The 13,212-nt window shown below is 41.9% G+C and overlaps 1 protein-coding gene across 6 annotated transcripts in view; it reads right to left on the minus strand.

Annotated features, from left to right (window-relative positions):
- The window catches only part of NRXN1 (neurexin 1), a 1,496,060-nt gene that overhangs the window by 993,802 nt on the left and 489,046 nt on the right, over positions 1 to 13,212 (minus strand). For all 6 annotated transcript variants that reach the window (XM_060249064.1, XM_060249053.1, XM_060249035.1 and 3 more), the window contains one exon: positions 1,100 to 1,401. In XM_060249064.1, coding sequence (XP_060105047.1) covers positions 1,100 to 1,401 — 302 coding nt within the window. The remainder of the gene's footprint in view (positions 1 to 1,099; positions 1,402 to 13,212) is intronic.

The raw sequence follows: 13,212 nt of genomic DNA on the forward strand, positions 1-13,212 counted from the left end.
GCCATAGAGTCTACCCTCCAAAGCAGCCATTTTCTCCAGGGGAGCTGACCTCTGCCAGCTGGAGATCAGTTGTAAAAGCGGGAGATCTTCAGGCCCTACCTGAAGGCTGGCAACCCTATTACTTGCACTGCTCCTTCTTGCAGTTCAAGTAGTGCAATGAAAAGTAATTTGCAGCAGTCATCCACCATTTTAAATTTGGGTGCCTCCCACTCGCTGCAAGCTTCCTTTTACTTCTTACTCTTCAAGGGTTATAAAAGAAAACACAACTCTTTGCACTATTGTAATGCTAGAAGCTACCAAAACAAGCGCTACAGGTGCTGCATCCTCCATGGTTGCTTCCATACTGGTTAAGCTCAAATAAAAGGTGCCAGAAACCATGAAGTGAGGCTGAAAAGCTCCACTGCCAAGTGAATGGGACTCCCCCACAACCAAATCTGATACAATGCTATATCTGAACCTAGTAATATGCTCATATCTTACCATAGACGTAGATGTTGTAGATATTAAACTGGACTAGTAACAAAGCCTGTGATAATGCCAGAATAAATAACTAAATAATCACTGAGATTTTAAAAATCCAAAACTCTTCAATTGTTGATGTTTTTAGGGTTTTAATACTGGCTCCTAGAACACTCTGCTTCTACAAAGGTGGTTGTGCCTGTGGGTGTGCGATGGCTCTTTTATATCTATAGTTTTGTTATAGATATAAATGATTCCTTCTTTATTATTTCTGTTTTCCATCTAAGATTTATTCAAGTAAGAGTCATGGATTCCAACAGATTAAAAAACAGCAACTGAGTTTCAGCAGCAGAAAAAAACCATATCCTATGATAAATTCTGTAAGAAAAGACTGCCAGATGCTTGGTCACTATGATTACAATCAACAGGCAGTTCAAAGCAACCCTGAACCAAACCAGCTTTCTAGGTGTGCCTGTGCTCATGAGTGGTTGGAATGATCCAGCTCTTGCTAATATGTTGAACACTACATTTCAAAGGTCTGCTAAGCACTCAATGGCATGTTGCTCTAATTACAAGATCACCAAACACTTAGCTGTGGCAGAAGCAAAGTCAGTTATTGCTGTATCCATTGTACTGTTACCTGACGCAGATTCCTGGTTACTTTGACATCATGCCAGGCATTGTCATTAAATTTCCCATTCACAGGTTCCACCAGCGCTTCAAAGGCCCCTGAGCCCAAATTAATAACCAAGGAGACAGCTCCATTTTTCAGGGCAAGGTTGACATAATCAGCTGATTTCCCAGTGTGAAGCATTAGTCCATTCCTCTGAAGTGTTTTAAAGGAAAGAGTTATTTCGTCACTGCTGCTCTGTATAGGATTCTGGGACAAGTCGTAGCAGAAATACTCTGATCCTTTGAACGTTGCAATGTATTCTTCTTTGCCTATATAAGAGGGAAAAGAGGGATAGAAACACAGGGGTGGGGGAAAAAAGAAAGTTCTGAATCAGTGAAACTTAAAACAGAATTATTCACAAAAAATTAAAACAAAGTTAATTACATTTTTCTTCCTTTTCATAAGCACCATCACTACGTTTTTAAAATAAAATGTGAGTAAATAAACACCAAAGATGGACTTCCATCATATTTAATGAATGCTGCAAACCACTGGACATCTGCTCCAAATTTACTTCAGTGAAAATTAGGAAGAAAACAGTTTGTTTCCACATATAATGTCTGATTCAAAATTATAAGGAACTTTTTGTAAAGCTTTGGAATTTGGGGGGAGCATCCGGGGAATGTTCTGGGGCCAGCCTTCCTGAGCTGAGACAAAAATGTGTGAGCCAGAGGCCTTCACTTGAGTGGATGGGAAGACAGCAAGGGTGGGGAGCACTCGCCCACACCCTCTTTCTAGAGCTTGTTGTATTTTTCTTCACAATGGGCTTTCCCCCTAGTCAAATAATTTTTAAAAAACCCCAAAACCTTGTTCATATGCTTAATTGCATAACTAGGAGGAATAAGACTTGTGCTCAGTTTCAGTGCATGTTTACTTTAGTGTGGAGCCAAAATTAAATAGAGCAAAAAAAAAAAAAGAGTCAAATTTGATTTGTGACATTTCAGATTTCTATTATGAAATATTAATTTTGAAATTAAAATTTTGAATGATTTATTTGACTTCAAAATTCAAGGGATTTAGATTTAATTTCTTAATCATCTTGATTTTTGTTGGATTTAATGATGAAATCTCATGAGCTGGCAGATATCAAATACAAATACAAAACATGAGCTAGTAATTACCAGTGCATATCAATAATCAAGTACTGTCCATTGCTGAATCTTATTGCATGACAATTAAATATTTGTAAAACAAAGTATCATTGATTGAGCTGTCTCCGGTCATACATCTTGCTGGTAGGTAAATTAGCTCCATAGATTGGGTCCCATGGAAGAGGGCTTATTCCTGATCTTTTATATACAGAGGCTCTCATTCCCCTTTTTGGTAGCATAAAGTGATCCCCAACTGATGCTGTGAGTGCCATGGTGCCTGCGGATGTGTTTCCTGGTGACCACTTGTGTCTTACCCAAAGCATCTCATCCCCAAAGCAAAGAGCCAATCCTTTTCTCCAATTCATCACCATTCTCTATTTGGAACCCCCCCCCCTTTGAAAATAGCTGCCTCCATCATAGGAGGACCATTGGCTTGGAGTCTCTTAATAGTTTGCTGAAACTCTCATCATTTGCCCACTCCACTCTTTTTGTGGTGCCCACTATCTGTTCTCAGACTCCCCCAAATTTTCAGAAGTTCATTCCAAAGCAGGTTCCTTATAGTGAGAGATTGCTTTCTCTCTCACACACACACACAAACACACACACACAAAGTAAAATGGGAATGTAGTTCTGCTTGAATCATTCCCAAGTGCAGTTCTTCTAAGTATTAGTTTTAATGCTGTTTCAATAAATTTAAGTGACAATTTACAGAGAATCATGAGCAATAAAATACAGAGCTGAGACCCAATGAGCTTATAAAATTTCAACAAGAAAAAGAAACACATATCAAGAGAACCGAGCAAGAACAAGAGAAGACAAATAGCAGAGTAATGGGTAGCATGGAATGAAGTGAATAACAGAAGCTTGCTTCCTTTGGGATAAAGGGCTATATTTTAACAACTGTGCTGCTCTGTGTGAATTTACACATAATTGCCACTATTGGCTGATGATCGGAAAGTGATCAAACTGTCATGATGTGATGAGTTTGCAAACTGCCTACCCCAATGAACTTAAAACAGTCCTTTCCATAACTGGCAATTGAAGATATTGTGATTATTATTTAAAGGGTGCCCAGAACAGCAGCAAATGTCATTCGCTTCTTAGTGGTTTAAGGACATTGGGAGAAAAGAACCACTGACTAATGTTTATCTCCATCAAAATGGCCACACAAATCAACCTCAAACTTTCTTGCACGCAGCTTAATCAGCTGCAGGGGGGAGACTGTAGCTTCAAACTAAAGCGCCTTTCTTTCTGTTCTTCTCCAGCATGACTGGAAATGAATAGTGATACAAATATTCTAGAGCTTTCTTTATAATAAATTCCCATTTTCAAGCATTTTCCTTTCACTTTTCAGTCCTTATTTTAAAGATTTTTTTTGTTATCAATCAGTCCTTAAGTACCCCCCCACCTTAGCAATTTTTCCCATTCTTTCCCTTAATGGTCATCCTGGAGCCTCTCTTGGCCCATTGTTACCTGGAAGTCCAATCAGGTAACTAAGGCTAAGTCTGCTCATTGGCTACCTATGAGCATCCAATCAAGGCTCACCAATTAACTGGCTATTGGCTACCGCAGAAGTCCAGCCCTTATGGTCACTGCAGAGCCTCCCCGTTTTCTGAGGTCATGTACCAGCTGACCACTGTCATCCGCCCCTGTACCTCCCATCCCCTAAGGGCTCAAGGTAGTCCTTATAACCTGTGACCCAGCTCCTCAAAGGTGTGCATCTAGCAGTACCTCAGTTCCGCAGTCTAGATACATCCCCGATTCCTGATCAGTTGAGGGTCCCCTCCCCCTAGTCCTCATTCGTCGCCATTGGAGCCTTCCTTGAAGACTACGATCGGCAATTATCACCGTTTGTCCATCCTTGTGTTATCTCCGACTCTCTATTTTTCTTAGGACTGTATGTATGTTTTATGAGTTATTCATCTTGTATGTGTGTCTATATTTTTCTATAATAAATTTTAATTGTTTTTACTTAATTAGTGTCCCTGGTAATTTTAAGCAATAATTTCTGGACATGTATCCTGTATACATAGATTAAAAGATCCTGTTTAAGCCAGGTGCCTACCTGTCAATTCCCCAACCTCGTTTTGAGGGCATTTTGGCTCACATGCTATAAATGGATAAGATATATTTGTCATGATTCAGGAAACATTTAGCTCCACATAAACTTGCCAGCAATGATACAATGTACAATTCTGTAAAGTCAACATTCCTGAACTTCTTGAAGGACAAAAAACTCAACGCTGGATTGTGGCCATTGGTCTTAATAAGCTTGAATATACTTAAATCTGTGGTGAACTGTTGCTATTATCGCTATATATGACAACTTGTTCTATAATGCCTTCTGAATAATCTACTTTGACTATTAACCCTAGGCAGGACTCTTTTTCTGCCAATCCTCCTGGAGCTTACAGTAGGTCCTGTATGAAGAACCCTCTAAGCTCTTGGAGGATTGGCTACATCAGGGGGGCATGGCCTAATATGCAGAGGAGCTCCTGCTAGAAAAAGAGCTCTTACTCTAGGCTAAAACTATAACATGTTTGTCATGTGGGGTCAGAATAATCCTTTCCTAAGTTTACTGTGCATCCATAATTTTCAGTGAACTTGAGAGTAGCCAATATAGAAAGTGTTCTAGGTATGAGAAAGGCAGGAGCTCCATTCAGGCTGCCAACCACTATTGCCATTCTTGTTCTTATTGCAAAATATGGCTGCCACAGGAGGTTTGGGAGCTATCTGCATTGTGCAAGTGTTTCTCATTCCCATGCAATTTGCATGTCAAATTTCAGTCCTGATGGGCATAAGTCAAATTGTGGCAATACCACAAAAGATTTCTGAAACAACCAGAATGTTAAAACAAATGCAGAGCTGCAGGAATCCAGGGACGTTTTCAGGAAGGTTAACATCTTTCGTACCTGCTGTAAATTCCTACTTTAAAAGATAGAAATCCAAATCTAGCACTTTTCTTGAGGGACATTAAAAGCCCAATTCACAATTCTGCAATTCTTGATAAGAAAAAAAAGGACAAAGAAAAAGAAAATGTAGCGGGCATTGTCACTAGAAAGATCAAAGTGGTGCAGCCAGTACTGACAAACATCTATTTAATATGTGTCTCGTGAGAAGCCTATCAGAAAATCACAAGAAGGCAATCTTCAACTACTCGCTCTTTGGCTGTAAATCCGTTCTTCAAATCAATTCCAAAATGGATTATGCACTTCACAGAATATGTCTAGCATTTCCTAACAGGTTTCCATTCCTTTACGCTTCTAAAACAAGGTTACCATGTCCTGCAGTGCTGAGACATGTCATGACTCATGAGTAACAGCTACACATGCATTTCTTAGCTCTTAATGCAGCTTCACAACCCTGCTCATCAATGGGTGGCTCATAAGATACTTTAGCATAGTTTACTCCTCTGTGCTATTGTTTTCAGTGCCACTGGGTGCTGCAAGATAAAGACTGAACCAAAGGGCTGTTAGTCCCAGCATTTCATGACTGTGGTTCTTACCAATGAAGATGTAAGAATACTGATTTGTATATGTATGGATTAATAGCAAGTGAATGCACAATTAACACCTGTACCATTTTTATGCAAGAATGATTGACAGAGGCAGGGAAGGGCTGAAGGTATTGCACTGAATTCAGACCTAGAAATTTAGTTGTTTAGATATGGGTCCCTGGAATCAGAGACAGAAAGCTGGGGCTTGAGATACAGAAGGCAGAGCATGCTGTCCTGATGGTCAAGGAAGGGGATAAGGTATTATTTAGAGCAGGCCTGGCCAGTCCTGCACCTTCATATTGCCCATACTCACCTAGGCTGGTGTTGCACAGCCCTCCTGCACTTGAACAAGACTATGAGGACTGAGCAATCACAGACCTGGACAGGCTCTAGTTACCATAAAGCAAGTGGATCCTGGTTTAATTGTTAGGCTTGTAAATCCTGGCTCAGTCTAACAGCAGCTTCCAGCTGCCATGATAGGCTTTGGTACTTTCTGTCATTTCCTAACTGAGCTTATTTATATCTAGAGACCAAGGACTCCCTACTTCGGTGCTAATTTTAATTTTTTCCTCCCCTTGCATCACTTTAACATCAGTAATCCAAACTTCTCTTGACTGCTCAGTTGCTATGATCCCGTATCTCTGGTTGTAATAGTAATTCCAGATTTAACCACAGCAAAGTTTCCAAGCAGTCCACTTATTTTTGTACAATGATTGGCAACAAGATGTTTGCTGATGATCAGAAGACATATGAATCCAGTCTACACTGGATTTAAAAACTGCATATCAAAAATCTCCTAGATGTGTATTTAACATAGTAATTTTAAGTCACATCTTGAGCTAAGACAGTTGTTAAATGAGCAATTGTAGGCCAGCTGGCAAATGGCACTGAGCTTCCGATTTCATCTTAAGCATCACTCATCAAGCAAAACAAATTCTCTATGTTCCTTTCAATGAGCTAGGCTTTTGATATGTCCCCACATTTCTCATCCTGGTTCCCCTAGATAAACCACAGCAGTCTTCATTCACCACCAATGCCAGAGCAGCCAAAGGGGCCTTTGAATCTCACTGCTGACCTCCCAAGATGCCAACGAGGTAAAACAGATGAGTATTCTAATCCGAGAGACTATGCTTATCCTCACACCTTGCATGGGCATTTTGGATACACTGGCATGTCTAGGATCTTCAGTTCTGCAAAGCAAGGACAGCCCAAACTAAGCAATCAGCTGGAGTGCCAAAACAGAAGAGAAGAACAAGAGTTTGGATTTATATCCCACCCTTCACTTGGAGTCTCAGAGCAGTTAACCATCTCTTTTCCCTTCCTCTCCCCACAACAGACACCCTGTGAGGTAGGTGGCACTCAGAGAGCTCTTTTGAGAATGACTCTTTAGAGAACAACTCTGAGGGCGTTTTCGCACTGACCTTCAAATGGCGCGACCACCCTCTTCACACCGGAGGATCTGCCCGGATTTCGCACAAGAAGCGCCGGCGCACCCAAAAGAGCCGGCTACTTCCGTCGCGAAACCCGCTCAAACGTTTTCCTGCTTCTTGGCAGTTTCCGTTTGAGCGGGTTTCGCGACGGAAGTAGCCGGCTCTTTTGGGTGCGCCGGCGCTTCTTGTGCGAAATCCGGGCAGATCCTCCGGTGTGAAGAGGGTGGTCGCGCTACTTGAAGGTCAGTGCGAAAACGCCCAGAGAGAACTATGGCTGACTCTGTCACCCAGCTGGCTGTACATGGAGGAGTGGGGACTCAAACTTGGTTCTCACAGATTAGATTCTGCGCACTTAATCACAACACCAAACTGAAGCGTGCCAGCCTCAGCCATGCAAAAGTCAGGGGGGTGGGTGAGAGAGAAGACTACCTGGGCTTTCGAGGGAGCGGCACGGAAACTGCTTAACAGCTTGTCAGATGATCTAATAATATATCCCTTGTGATCTTTATTGGCTGCCTGGGACATGGACATATGTGTAAAGGAGAGAAAGGATAGAAGTGACTGACATTAAAAGTGGAAATAAGAACAGAGCATCTCAGTCAAATTTGTAATCATTTAATGGCCTATTGTTATGCTGCTCAGCACACAAGCAACAAGGAAGATGGAGGCAAAAACATTATTTTGGCTGGAGTTGCAGAAACCCTCAGGCTGACCCTGCCGCAAGGACAATAAACAAGGTCTTGCCCTGCAGATCTCTCCATCTTTTCCTCAAAACATCTCCTTTCATAGCACAAGGGAGAATTATGTCAAAACATATTCTAAAGTTTAGCTAGGAAAGAGGGAAGGAACTTTTTTAAACTCCTTGGGCCAAAAAAAAAAAATTGTACACACTGCTGTAGGGTTGCCAGATTTGTATTGGAAAATACCTGGAGACTTTGGGGGTAGGTCTGGAAGAGGGTGTGATTTAGAGAGAGGAGGTGCTTCAGCATGGTACAGTGCCAGAATTCATCCTTCAAAGCAGTCATTTTCTCCAGGGGAGCTGATCTCTGCCATCTGGATATCAGTTGTAAAAGTGAAAGATCTCCAGGCCCCACCTGGAGGCTGGCAACCCTACCTGATTCCTGTCAGGACTGGCCAACATACATCTGTCAAAATTTCAGTGAAAGTGAAAAAAAGAGTCAGGTTATTAAATTAAATTTCTCAGAAGGCTCACATATTCCTTGACCGTCACCAAAAACAAATTTCAAGAAAAAATGTAGGTGCTTCTGATGAGTGCTTCTTAAATTTAAATTTGCCAACCAACCTGAGCGGGGGGGGGGGGGGGGATGTCCTGACCTGCTTCTGTGACAATCAAAAGTTAGCAAGTGACACAGAGGTTAACATTATCACTTGCCAACTGCAGCTCGGGGGGGGGGGGGGCATTGGGACTAATTCTGAATGTTCTTCCTTCTTTTAATGAAGAACATTCAGGATTAGTCCCAATATTGGCAATTGTATACTGAAGCATGAAAATTGAAAGGAATTTCAGTTAAGATCAGTAGCACTTATGAGGAATTGCATCTTTTAAAAAAAGCTCAATTTGCTGCTTCTAGACTTTTGCTGCTGCTTTTAGAATTAACACCAAAAAAAGATGTCCTCCTCATGCCAAAGTGGGAAGTCAAAAGGTAACCGGAACAACTGACAAGTTTGGCCTTGGAGAACAAAATGAAGCCGGGCAAAGGCTAATAGCGTTTTGTCAAGAGAACAAGGTGGTCATAGTGAACACCCTCTTCCAACAACCTAAAAGGTGACTCTACACATGGACATCACCTGATGGGCAACACGGAAATCATATTTATTATATACTCTGCAGTCAAAGATGGAGAAGCTCCTCGCAGTCAGCAAAAACAAGTCCTGGAGCTGACTGCAGCTCAGATCATGAGCTACTCATTGCAAAATTCAGGCTTAAACCGAAGAAAACTGGGGAAGCCATTAGGCCATTCAGGGTTGACCTTGATCACATTCCTTATGAATATACAGTGGAGGTGAAGAATAGGTTTAAGGGACTAGAGTTGATAGACAGAGTGCCTGAAGAACTATGGATGGAGGTTCGTGACATTGTACAGAAGGCAGCAATCAGCACCATCCCAAAGAAAAAGAAATGCAAGATAGCAAAGTGGCTGTCTGATGAGGCTTTACAAATAGCTGAGGAAAGAAGGAAAGCGAAAGGCAACGGTGAAAAGAAAAGATTCACCCAACTGAATGCAGATTTCCAGAGAACAGCAAGGAGAGATAAGGAGGCCTTCCAGAAGGAACAATGCAAAGCAATAGAGGAAAATAACAGAATGGGAAGGACAAGAGATCTCTTCAAGAAAATTGGAGAAATCAAGGGAACGTTTTGTGCAAAGATGGCCATGATAAAGGACAAAAATGGTATGGACCTAACAGAAGCAGAAGAGATCAAGAAGAGGTGGCAAGAATACACAGAAGAATTATACAAGAAGGATCTCAATGTCCTTGACAACCATGACAGTGAAATCACTGACCTTGAGCCAGACATCCTGGAGTGCGAGTCAAATGGGCCTTAGAAAGCATTACTAACAACAAAGCGAGTGGAGATGACTGTATCCCAGCTGAGCTATTCAAAGTCCTAAAAGATGATGCTGTTAAAGTGATGCACACATTATGTCAACAAATCTGGAAAATGAAACAGTGGCCACAGGATTGGAAAAGATCAGTTCAAGCTGGGTTTCGGAGAGGTAGAGGAACTAGAGATCAAATTGCCAGCATTCGCTGGATTATGGAGAAAGCACGGGAGTATCAGAAAAACGTTTATTTCTGTTGCATTGACTACGCTAAAGCCTTTGATTATGTGGATCACAACAAACTGTGGCAAGTCCTTAAAGAGATGGGAGTACCAGACCACCTCACATGTCTACTGAGAAACCTGTATAAGGGTCAAGAAGCATCTGTCAGAACGGGATATGGAACAACTTATTGGTTTAGAATAGGAAAAGGAGTTCGACAAGGATGTATATTGTCACCCTGCTTATTTAATTTATATGCGGAATGCTGGCCTGGATGAAGCACAAACAGGAATTAAGATTGCAGGGAAAAACATCAACAATCTCAGTTATGCAGATGACACCACTCTGATGGCAGAAAGTGAGGAGGACCTGAAGAACCTCTTGTTGAGGGTGAAAGTGGAGAGCACAAAAGTAGGCTTGAAACTCAACATCAAAAAAACTAAGATCATGGCATCCAGCCCCATCACACCTTAGCAAATAGAAGGGGAAGACATGGAAGTAGTGACAGACTTCACATTTCTGGGGTCCAAGATCACTGCAGATGGAGACTGTAGCAATGAAATTAAAAGATGTTTGCTCCTTGGGAGGACAGCTATGGTGAACCTGGGCAGTATAATAAAAAGTAGAGGCATCAACCTGACAACAAAAGTCTGTATAGTCAAAGCGATGGTATTCCCAGTAGTAATGGCTAATTAATAGGAAACATATAAATGGGCAATCTTTGCAGTGGAAGACGGTAAACAGTGGGGTGCTGCAGGGCTCAGTACTGGGTCCCATGCTCTTTAACTTGTTCATTAATGATTTGGAGTTGGGAGTAAGCAATGAAGTGGCTAAGTTTGCAGATGACACTAAATTGTTTAGGGTGGTAAGAACTAGAGAGGATTGTGAGGCAGTCCAAAGGGATCTGTTGAGGCTGGGTGAGTGAGCGTCAATGGGGCAGATGAAGTTCAATGTGGACAAGTGCAAAGTAATGCACATCGGGGCCAAAAATCCCAGCTACAAATACAAGTTGATGGGGTATGAACTGGCAGAGACTGACCAAGAGAGAGATCTTGGGGTCATTGTAGATAACTCACCGAAAATGTCAAGACAGTGTGCGTTTGCAATAAAAAAAGGCCAATGCCATGCTGGGAATTATTAGGAAGGGAATTTAAAACAAATCAGCCAGTATCATAATGCCCCTGTATAAATCGATGGTGCAGTCTCATTCAGAATACAGTGTACAATTCTGGTCACCGCACCTCAAAAAGGATATTATAGCATTGGAGAAAGTCCAGAAAAGGGCAACTAGAATGATTAAAGGGTTGGAACACTTTCCCTATGAAGAAAGATTAAAATGCTTGCGGCTCTTTAGCTTGGAGAAATGTCAACTGCGAGGTGACATGATAGAGGTTTACAAGACAATGCATGGTATGGAGAAGGTAGAGAAAGAAGTAAATTGCTGAGAGAAAGAAGTAAATTGCTGAAATTTCTGAGCAGTAGGATTAGAACAGATAAAAGGAAGTAGTGCTTCACCCAAAGGGTGATTAACATGTGGAATTCACTGCCACAGGAGGTGGTGGCGGCTACAAGCATAGCCAGCTTCAAGAGGGGACTGGATAAAAATATGAAGCAGAGATCCATCAGTGGCTATTAGCCACAGCATATTATTGGAACTGTCTGGGGCAGTGATGCTCTGTATTCTTGGTGCGGGGGGGGGGGGCAAAGTGGAAGGCCTTCTAGCCCCACTTGTGAACCTCCTTTTTTTTTTGCCACTGTGTGAAACAGAGTGTTGGACTGGATGGGCCATTGGCCTGATTCAACATGGCTTGTCTTATGTTCTTAATGCATGGCTGTGAGAGCTGGACCATAAGGAAGGCCGACCACAGAAGAATAGATGCTTTTGAGATGTGGTGCTGGAGAAGAATCTTGAGAGTTGCTTGGACTGCAAGAAGATCAAATCAGTCAGTCCTAAGGGAAATCAACCCAGACTGTTCCCTGGAAGGTCAGATGCTGAAGCTGAAGCTCAAATACTTTGGCCACCAAATGAGAAGGGAGCACTCACTGGAGAAGATCCTGATGCTTGGAAAGACAGAAGGCAAAGAAGAAGGGGACGGCAAAAGATGAGATGGCTGGACAGCTTTACTGCGTAACAAACATGAATTTGAGCAGACTTTAGAGGATGGTGGAAGACAGGAGGGCCTGGCGTGACTTTGTCCATGGGGTTGCAAAGAGTCGGACTTGACTGTGCGACTGAACAACACCACCACCAATGAGAGAGGTTATGTATGTGAAATTTTGGACAAAACCCATGCTACTATGCTACAATTTTTAAATTTATTGTTTGCTTGTTTTTTGGTGATTCACCCCTTCTGCTACAGCTGGTTTTCTTCCTCCGTCAGCATATAACAAAGTATAATAGAATTCCACATCTGTTCCAGTATCATTAAAGGCCTGACTTGTTTCCTTTCCTCAGAATGGATGGATTTTCTTTTTTTTTTTAACAGCTGGTAAAATGATAACGCTTAAAAACAAGACCTTTAGGAAGAAAAATATGAAAAGAGGAATCCCTCTCCCCAAAATATGATATCCACACCAAAGTATATGAGTTACAAAAGTCAACAGAGAAAAAGACTGTATGGCCTTGAAATTCTCAAATAGCAACAGAGGCTCTGGGGAGAAGTTCTCTGGCAGACATGCATTCCTTTGAAAGAATGGCTCAGCTGCTGTTAGCTGGGGAACTGAGATTCCAAAAACAAAGGTTAGTCTAACCCCTCTTTCTTTCTCCTTACTTTTAAAAACAACAACAGCATTCATCTGTCTGTTTTGTGTCAACAAAGAAAGAATCCTGAGGACAAAACTAGCGGTGTTACACGGTTGCATCCACATTTTCCTCAACTTTTTAAAAATCAAAAGCAGACCTCCAGAGACTGAGGACAGGTATGCTAGGGAAAATTGCTTAATTGTCCATTTCAGGTGTTTTTCTGCTCAAAATTGAGCCTTGTCTTTTTGCTCCTCTGCCAAGTCTACGCAGTTTGTGACCCAATGAGTCAAAGCTGCCCAGAAACTCATTTGCATATTAGGCCACATCCCCTGACTCCAAGCCAGCCGAAACTGTGTTCCTGTTCAAAAAAAGCCCTGCCGGAAACTATGAATGGCCTTCTGATTTTTTCCCCTGGCTCCCTGGAAAATAGTGGGACCACAGGAGAGGGGTATGGTTCTTAGAGCAATACAGGAGTGGAGTTTGCTTTGGTGGTCCACAAGTTCAATTTGCTTGTACCACATATGTATGATATTA

This window comes from Heteronotia binoei, chromosome 1 (genome assembly GCF_032191835.1).
Source record: "Heteronotia binoei isolate CCM8104 ecotype False Entrance Well chromosome 1, APGP_CSIRO_Hbin_v1, whole genome shotgun sequence".
In the NCBI taxonomy this organism is placed as follows: domain Eukaryota; kingdom Metazoa; phylum Chordata; class Lepidosauria; order Squamata; family Gekkonidae; genus Heteronotia; species Heteronotia binoei.